Raw genomic sequence first — 9554 nt, 5'->3', positions numbered from 1 at the left:
AAAAAAATCTGTCTGGGGATTGGTCCTGCTTTGAGCAGGGGGTTGGACTAGATGATCTCCTGAGGTCCCTTCCAGCCCTGATATTCTATGATATGATAGAGGTCCATAAAATCATGACTGGTGTGGGGAAAGTAAATAAGGTTTAAAACAAACAAAAAAAGGAGTATTTCTTCACACAATGCAGTCAATTTGTGGAACTCTTTACCAGAAGATGTTATAAAGGCCAAGACTATAACAGGGTTCAAAAAAGAACTAGATAAATTTGTGGAGGATAGGTCCGTTAATGGCAATTAGCACAGATGGTGTCTCTAGCCTCTGTTTACCAGAAGCTGGGAATGGGTGGAAGGGAATGGCTCACTCAGTGATTACCTGGTCTGTTCTTTCCCTCTGAAGCACCTGGCATTGGCCACTGTCAGAAGATAGGACACTGAGCTAGATGGAGCCTTGGTCTGACACAGTATGGTCATTATTATGTTCTCCCAGGTTGCAAAAGCCAGCTGACACTCCTGTAGAGCCCTACATTACTGCTGAATCCATTCACCCTCCTCTCCACTTCTTTTCTGTGGCTCTCCTCCTGTTCCATAGCTGTAAAATGAAGCTGTGTTCCTGCACCAGAAAACACTCCTGGTCCCACTCATCACCAAGGGAACCTTGAGCTGGTGGGGGCTGTTCTTGTACCTGTATCTTAAAAAATGCTGAACCATCTTTTATATGCTGAATCATCAGTGGCGTCAAGTGTTGTGGATAGCTGTGGGAGTAGGGGCAGCGACCTGAGGTTTGTGCTTTTCCACTCCCTCATGCATTTGGAGTACTTCTACCTCCTCAGGATTCCTGTGCAGAAGCTGATGCCATAGAATTGCTGTACTGTTACTGCCACCCACCTACACGTAAACACCTCAGAGTCCTCTGCACAGAGGGAGCAGCAACCCATACCTGGTTTCCCCACTACTATTGTGAAATGCTGTCATGCATAAGAGTTCAGTGTTCTGGCCTTCACTCTATCCCTTCTCCTGAGTGGTGGCTTCTGGTCACCTGCATCTGCATTTCCCCCATACTCTTAAATTCTTCCACTCCTGTCACTTTTCTTCTCCACCCTCTTCATTTTAGATTTTAAGATATTTGTTATAATCCCATCTTTTTCCACAATCCTTTCTTTCCTTCACTGCCACGGAATGGTAAGGACAAAGTGGCCACTCTTGTACTGCTCCCAGAATATGAAATGTTATCCTAGCACTTTCACTCCCAGGAGAGGTTTCCTATCTGTGTTGTTGAGTAATTATCACCTTGGTGCTATTCAGGGGAAGAGACCAACACAGCCTACCTAGATTGTTTTTAAAAGCACCAAAGGGAAAAAACAAAAATACTCACACAAAAACAAAAATGAGAGATTAGGGCAAATGCAGTAGCAGGAGTGATATAGATTTGTTGGGTTAAGTAAATAAGGGTTCTGATAGCTTATGTAAGCAATTTATTTTAACTGAGATTTTTTGGTATTCAATAGGTATTGGTTCATTGATGGTGTCGTTCATCGTGAGTTTATATTATAACACCATTTTAGCCTGGGTGATGTGGTATTTCATTAACTCATTCCAAGAGCCCCTTCCTTGGAGCGCTTGCCCACTAAATGGGAACAGAACAGGTAATTAATATTTCAAGTCTCTTGTAATTATTGGTGTTAAGGTTTCAAAGTGTTACAACCTTTTTTTTATTCTTGTAACATGGCATTAAATTCTACTGTACAGATTTTTTAAATAGCTCATTTAAAAATCTTCTCTGTACTAGGGCTGTCAAGTAATTAAAAAATTAATTGTGATTAATCACATATTTAATCAAATGGTTAAAAGATAATAGAATACCATTTAAATATTTTTGACATTTTCTACATTTTCAAATATATTGATTTTAATTACCACACAGAATACAAAGTGAACAGTGCTCACTTCATATTATTTTTATTACAAATATTTGCACAGTAAAAAAACCAAAGAAATAGTATTTTTCAATTCACCTAATACAAATAATGAAGTGCAATCTCTTTATAATAAAAGTTGAACTTAACTTACAGAATTATGTACAAAAAACCTGCATTCAGAAACTTACAAATGTAGATTTTTTTTGTTACATAACTCCACTCAAAAATAAAACAATGCAAAACTTTAGAGCCTACAAGTCCACTCAATCCTACTTCTTGTTCAGCCAATTGCTCAGACATACAAGTTTGTTTACATTTGCAGGAGATAATGCTGCCTGTTTCTTGTTTATAATGTCACCTGAAAGTGACAACAGGTGTTTGCATGGCACTGTTGTAGCCGGTGTCGCAAGATGTTTATGTCTCAGATATGCTAAAGATTCATACATCCCTTCAAGCTTAAACCACCATTCCAGAGGATATGTGTCCATGCTGATGATGGGATCTGCTCGATAATGATCCAAAGCAGTGCAGACCAACACATGTTCACTTTCATCTTCTGACTCAGATGCCACCAGCAGAAGATGATTTTCTTTTTTGGTGGTTTGGGTTCTGTAGTTTCCGCATTAGAGTGTAAATAAGAAGTGGACATCATTATGTCCTGTAAATATAAACAAACTTATTTCTCTTAGTGATTGACTGAAGAAATAGTAGAACTGAGTGGACTTGTATACACAAAAGTTTTACATTGTTCTGTTTTTGAGTGCAGTTATGTAACAAAAAAAAAATCTACATTTGTAATTTGCACTTTCACAATAAAGAAATTGCGCTTCAGTACTTGTATGAGGTAAACTGAAAAATACTATTTCTTTATCATTTTTACAGTACAAATATTTGTAATAAAAATATAAAATGAGTACTGTACACTTTGCATTCTGTGTTGCAATAAAAATCAATACATTTGAAAATGTAGAAAAATATCCAAGATATTTAATACATTTCAGTCGGCATCTATTGTTTAATTAATCACAATTAATTTTTGAGTTAATCACGTGAGTTAACTCTGATTAATCGACAGTCCTACTTTGCACCTTTAGGGTTAGATGGTGACCCAACCCTATATGGTCACACAATGATGTAAAGCCTTTGCTTCCATCATCTCTTTGCAGACAAATAATATTCCCCACATCACAACTAAGGCATGATGTGAAGAGCAGGTCTATACATTGGCTACTCCTTCCTCCAACTGAGCAACTGGTGAAGGGGAGCTGTGCAGTACCAGTGTTGACAGGGGAGTAAGCTGTACCCTGTAAGAGTCTGTAGCGAGTTACTTTCTCTCAGGGTTTAGAGGGAAGCAGGGAAGGAATTAGTATCTGAGATCAAATTCCTTTCTGGTGAGATGCAGCTACACACTTTCCTTTTCACAGGACTATCTGTGACAGGCAATCCCCCACGTACAACATGGAACTGGGGTACCATTGTGCCCTCTTAGCTCTCCATCCTTGGCTGTCTCTCACTAGTGACAAGCACAAACTCCTCCAGGCACTACTATCACTCAGCGCAAATGTGGAGCTGTACACCCATCTAGATTGTGTGAATGCTCCCAGAGACATTCACAAATCACACAAAGAAAGGCACCAGTAAATCTCCCAAGCCCTCAGGCTTGCACCTCCAGACTATGCCATCTTGCTCTAGTCAGAAGCCTGACCAGTGTAAGTTTATTACCCAGCCCATCCCGCCTTCAATATGGAGAGGACATAAACACAAGTCTTCGTGAACTCAGCTGAGATTTCCCACACACTTCAACCAAAGCAAACTGTTTTAAGTAAAACAGAAAACTGATTTATAATCTATCTTTCTGTAGTTAATAAGTGGTAGTCATAGAAGGTCAGAAATAGTTACTGAAGAAAATAAAAAGGTAAGTGCATAGTCTAAATCTTAAACATTATCTCGCTAGACAGTATTTGGATCTATCAGTTTTCTCACCTCACTGGATGTTACAGTTCTTCATAAACAGGGCTTCTCTCTCATGGGTGGGACCAATCTTCACAGTTGAAGTCTTTGTCTTCTCAGCATTCTTGTTGCTTCCAGCATAGGTGGGGGAGGAGAAAGTCCAAGGCATGATGCCACTGTCCCTTATTTTATACCCTCAGTCCATGTGCCTGGAAAATACTAGCCCAGACATGTCCTGATGGGCTTCGCTGAGTCACAGAGTTGAGCAATCCCTTGGTGTGGTCTTGTGCAACTGAGGTTATGGCTATACTACGAGGCTTTTAGCGACATGGCTGTGCTGCTACAGCTGTGCCGCTAAAAGGCATGCAGCATAGCTGCTGTTTGTCGGCAGGAGAGAGCTCTCCTGCCAACAAAAAACTTTCACATGCCCCCCCCCCCTGCCCCCAGCAGCAGCAGCTTTGTCAGCAGGAGAGCACTCCTGCCACGAAGCACTGTTCACACCAGCGTTTTTTGTTGGTAAAACTTGTGTCAGTCAGGGGTGTTTTTAACACCCCTGAATGACAAAAGTTTTGCAGTCCACATTGTGTGATGCTTGTGCAACTGTCACTGAATTGTAAATCCTTTGATTACAACTCCCCTGCTGATTACTGGTGCTTGAACACTCTCCTGGGAGTGGTTTGCCTTCTTTTTATGTCACTTACAACGTATTTCAGTAACAACAATATATAGCAAAATATGATACCTTGATATACACTAACGATATACATATTTTGACCAAACATTGGGTTTCATAAGATCTTATATGACATGATTTATATGAAATATATTATAATTATATGATGGGGTGAATATGGGAGTTCCGGGGTGCTGCGTTGAGGTACAGAGTGCCACACTGCTGCTAAAGATTCAGTCTAGCACTTAGGCCCATATTTTTAAATGTGAGATTCCAAAGTCATAAGGGGCAACTGTGATCATCTAGTCTGACATCCTGTATTTTCAGTAGAGATACATAACTTGTAACTATCCTTACATACACTTTGCAATGACTGATTACCAGCATATTACTGGCTTTTAGTAGATGCCATACATGCCACCTTTTACTGAATTATTATGTATATATTTGACTCACAGGATTCCAGTAAAACTCTATGTACCCCCTGTCCCCTGTGCCAAATGGCTGAGGGCACAGGGGGTACATGGTCTCTGCCTAGCAAGCCTGGAGACCCCCATTCCTCTGCACATTTCCAGGTCACTTGGCCCCTGTCTTTGGCAGCTGGGCCCAGGCAGGGAGCAGAGGGGTGAGCGACCCTCGCCTCCCCTGCTTGGCTCTTTCCCAGGCAGCAACCCTGAGCTGAGTCAGCCAACATGAGAAGCAACTCCATACTGCCTTCAAACTCCCTGTCCAGACCCAGCTGCTGGGAAAGGGGCTGAGCAAGCTGGAAGTGCCAGGGGAGAGGCACAGCAGCAGGACAGAGCTGCCCTCCCCCGGCAGCAGGGTGAGCACAGCAAGCCCTGCTGGGGCAGCTCGGCACTTGCTGAAATCTTGGGGGTGGGAGGGGGGCAAGAAAAACACAGGACTTGACCCCGCATGCCCCCATGCATCAGCTATGGCTGTAGCGTTTAAATGAAGATGCTCTAATTCATCAGAGCTCTCCCATTGGCATAGTTAATCCACCTCCACAAGAGGCAGTAGCTATGTCAATGGGAGAAGCTGTCTAGATGGAGGGAAGGGGTTAGGTTGGTATAACTCAGAGGTGTGGATTTTCTCTACATTAAAGCGTTTGAGCAGTGCAGCTATACCACTGTAGCTCTTTTAAGTGCAGACGCAGCCTAAGAGAGGCCTAACAGAAGAACAGTGTCTAATTCCTTATCACTGACTTTATAGTGCACCATTATCTAAGGCCATTTTCTACACTAGAGGTGCTACAGTGGCACCATAGTGAAGACACTTCCCATAATGAAGGATTTTTCCATCGCTGTAGGTAATCTGAGCAGCATTTGTTACGCTGATAGAAGCGATGTGAATTTTTCACACCCAAGTGCCATAGCAATGTCCACCTATTTTAAAGTGTAGAACCAGCATCATTAACTTAAAAATCCTGGGCCTAATTCTCCATTGCCTGGCAGCTTGTGATCTACACCTGAGAAAAGATAGTGGAATTTTACACCCATTTTGCACAGGTGTAAATGGCTTAAGATGGTGAAAATTCATGGGCAATCAGACCCTTCTGTTTTACACAAACATTTCCTCATCTGTGTTACTAGCCTTGTAGATAACAAGACAAATCCAGTTTACTGTTCCCCCATCACATGCTTTTATTTTTTGTGCAATGACAACTCTCTCCTCTAGACATAGGGGGTGGGGGTGGGGAAGCAGAGTCACTGAGGCCCTTTTCCTGCCCCAAATTGGACCACCCCCATGCTGAAAATTAAACACATGCACAAATTTTGGCAGGATTAAGGCCCTAGTGTAATTTCATATGTGTACTTCCCAGTGTGCAGAAGTGAAATGCTATCACAGTAACTTATTTTGCCAGCTGGACAGTGCCAGAAGCATTTTAATTCTCATGAACAGACAGATCTTTTCTGATTAGATATCTGACTGAATTGCCCGCAGAGTGGCATAGTATGTAAAGCTCACTTTTCAATCAGTTCCGAACAGTAAATCTTCCTATTACAAAAATATTGAGAGATCCTCATATCTGGGGTTTCTTTTGCTGGAGGACAACTATGATCCATACTCAGTAATGAAAATGCTTTGGACTGCAAGTCAGCTCCCACTCAATTATTGATTTCCCAGGAACTGACTAATAACCTAAATATAACAGAGATATGTAGTTATTCTTGCTAACCTGCAATACTTGGATAGGAAATTACAATTGAGAGCATCCTCACGATTACAGAAAAGGGAGAAACGTATGTCGACCATGACAGAAACCCACTAAGCCAAAGAGCAAAAGGGTGAAGATGGATGAACAGGAGAGAGATCACTTGATCATTACCTGTTAGGTTCACTCCCTCTGGCGGCATCTGGTGGCACTGGCCACTGTCGGTAGACAGATACTGGGCTGGATGGACTTTTGGTGTGACCCAGTATGGCCATTCTTATGTTCTGTATCTTAAGTGAATGCTCTAGCCCCTTGGGAGGAAAGGGTGAATGCACATGCCATCATGTCCTTCTCCTATCTTGTCAATTTAGCTCTTCATTTCCTGTGTTTTCATACACACACAAGCCCCACAATAAAAATGTTTCATTCCATTTAAAAAAAATTGTCAACACTTCCAATTTGCAAAACATTCTGACTCTCAGTTTTGCTCAAACCAATGTTGTTGTTTTTTTGTTTTTGTTTTTGGAACTGCCAATGAACCACAAAATCAGTTATTTGCCCAGCTCTATTCCACAGGACTGACCTCTGGTAAAAAAAGTCTGGAGAATATCAGTTGTTTGTGGACCACAGTTTGGATACTGCTGCCCTAGCTAAGACTGCCGACTTGGAAACTGAATAAAAGATGTCACACATTGTGTACTGCTGAATATTGGATCCCACGGCTCCAACTCTGGCTTTCACAAAGTGAGCCAAAAGTGGTTTTCAGCTGAGAAGTCCCTCAATATAAGGGAATTCACCAGTGGAAGGATGACCAGCATTCTGTGTCCTTTTCACAGCCCTTGCATAGGATGATATACTGGGACGTGGGCATAGCCTCCTCTGCACTCTATCAATCCCCAGCTGCTGCAACAGCCGATTGGGCAGGCATTGTTGCCATGTGCAATTTAGAATAGTTTCTCCAGGCTGCTTAAAACTGGTCCCACAGGGTGGCTGTAAAAATAATGTAAGGCTCCCTCTTCTGTATACTACCCAGATGAGGATTTCAGTCCTTGATCATTTAGTCTTGACTAATATTTTAAATTTCCAGAATAGCTGCCTTTCTTCACTAATACAGAATGTTGCTTCATAATTATTGTTCCCAATAATTAATTGCATGGGAAATGAGATATTGTTTAAATTTCACACTTGCCAGTTTAGTAATACTTGTCATACTTTTCTTTTCAGGATACATTGAAGAATGCCATGAAAGTACTGCAGTAAATTACTTCTGGTACAGGAGAGCTTTAAACATAGGTTCTGATATCACTGACAGTGGCAACTTGCAATGGTGGTTAGTTTTGTGCTTGGCCATTTGCTGGGCAATTGTGTACATATGTACCATTCGAGGAATTGAATCCACAGGAAAGGTGAGGAAATAGAGAGAAGACCACTTAGAAAAGTTGACTTGCTGCTCTGTCTCTTGTCCTTAAAGTACTAGATTTCATCTTCAGGGGAAATGCAAAAACAAATATGTTCTTTCAAAACCTAATTCTTGGTGTAGATATCCCCAAATGTATTTTAGGGAGGGATTTTATAACAAAACAAATTCTAACTGGTCATTCTGCTTCCCGAAAAAAACATGTTATATTTAGAATATGCTGTACTAGAATGAGATGTTGAAGTAACTAAAATAACCTCTATTCTCTGTCTGGCTTTTCTTATTTCCCTATTAGGCTATTTATGTAACAGCCATATTTCCTTATCTGGTCCTAACTATATTCCTTATTCGTGGACTCGCTCTACCAGGAGCCACTGAAGGTTTAGTTTACTTCTTCACTCCTAACGTAAGTATTAGCGTTGGGTATATTCAAAAGCATACTTTTTTCTAGTTATACTGGCCATCTAGCTTTTAAATATCACTTTTCCAAAAACTTCCTATCCAGTACTAACGTTCTTTTCAGTTAGAGTATTTGTAGTTATATGAATATATCTTAGATTGTGGTAAGATGAAAGGAGTACTAAATCATTTTTTACTAAGCATTTTCCCAAACTTTATGATACAGTATATGCTTAGGTGGAAGCATACTATGAAGGCATCATTAGTGACACCAAAGTTAAAGTGGAATTGAGTTTTGCACTTAAAGGACTGATTCAACTTCTTATGAAAAATGTGTATCCTTCTGAAAATTACAGTACTTACCGAGTAAAAAAAAAACTTTGGAGATTTTAAAAATAATTCACTTTAGGAATAAACACTTGATTTTTTTTTAAGATTAATGGTAATCTCCCTCCCCTTATTCTTCATAATTGAAAGCTTCTTCAGCAGAGCCTGAAAGAATCAGGATTTATTATGAAGAACTGTCCTATTTCAAAATGACTGCCATCCCCCATTGTTCTCAATAGGACTGAACGCACAGCTCCCCTCATTTGTAGCCATTTTCAGAAGGCTACTTAGCTTGTAATTGCTTTTTTCGAGGGAAGGTGAGAAGGCAGGAAGTGTAGCTGTACAGTGAAGCTGAGGCAAAGAGACTGAGGGAGGAGGAGGGTTGGAGCAAACAGCAAATCAGCACAGGGTAGAGAAAGTCAGAACTCTCTACAGATTTTGCCTGGAAAGTCCACAGGTCCCTGCTTTAGCTACTTTTGCTTCTGCTAGCTGGAGTCTCTGGCTGGCTCCTCTCTACCTTTCTCCCCAAATGCCACATGATGTGGGAGGAGAGGAGTGGTACCACCTGGACCCTAGTACCTCCAGAGTGTGTATAGGTCTCCCCATCACTGTTCTAGGACCAGGGAAGGAGTGGCCCAGCTGGGCACCATTTTACCACCATCCCTTACTGCTGCAGTCCCTGCTTTGGATGTTTCTGTTCTCACGTCTCCCAAGTGAGTGC

The 9554-nt window shown here is 41.2% G+C and overlaps 1 protein-coding gene across 1 annotated transcript in view; it reads left to right on the top strand.

The window, feature by feature from the left end:
- The window catches only part of LOC116817010 (sodium-dependent neutral amino acid transporter B(0)AT3-like), a 62131-nt gene that overhangs the window by 24663 nt on the left and 27914 nt on the right, over positions 1-9554 (top strand). The window contains exons 3-5 of the mRNA XM_032766726.1: positions 1502-1639; positions 7915-8096; positions 8403-8513. Coding sequence (XP_032622617.1) covers positions 1502-1639; positions 7915-8096; positions 8403-8513 — 431 coding nt within the window. The remainder of the gene's footprint in view (positions 1-1501; positions 1640-7914; positions 8097-8402; positions 8514-9554) is intronic.

This window comes from Chelonoidis abingdonii, chromosome 2, assembly GCF_003597395.2.
Source record: "Chelonoidis abingdonii isolate Lonesome George chromosome 2, CheloAbing_2.0, whole genome shotgun sequence".
NCBI classification, from domain to species: domain Eukaryota; kingdom Metazoa; phylum Chordata; order Testudines; family Testudinidae; genus Chelonoidis; species Chelonoidis abingdonii.
The sequence above is the reverse complement of the archived record's forward strand: the minus strand, read 5'-3'. Positions and strand labels throughout refer to the sequence as shown.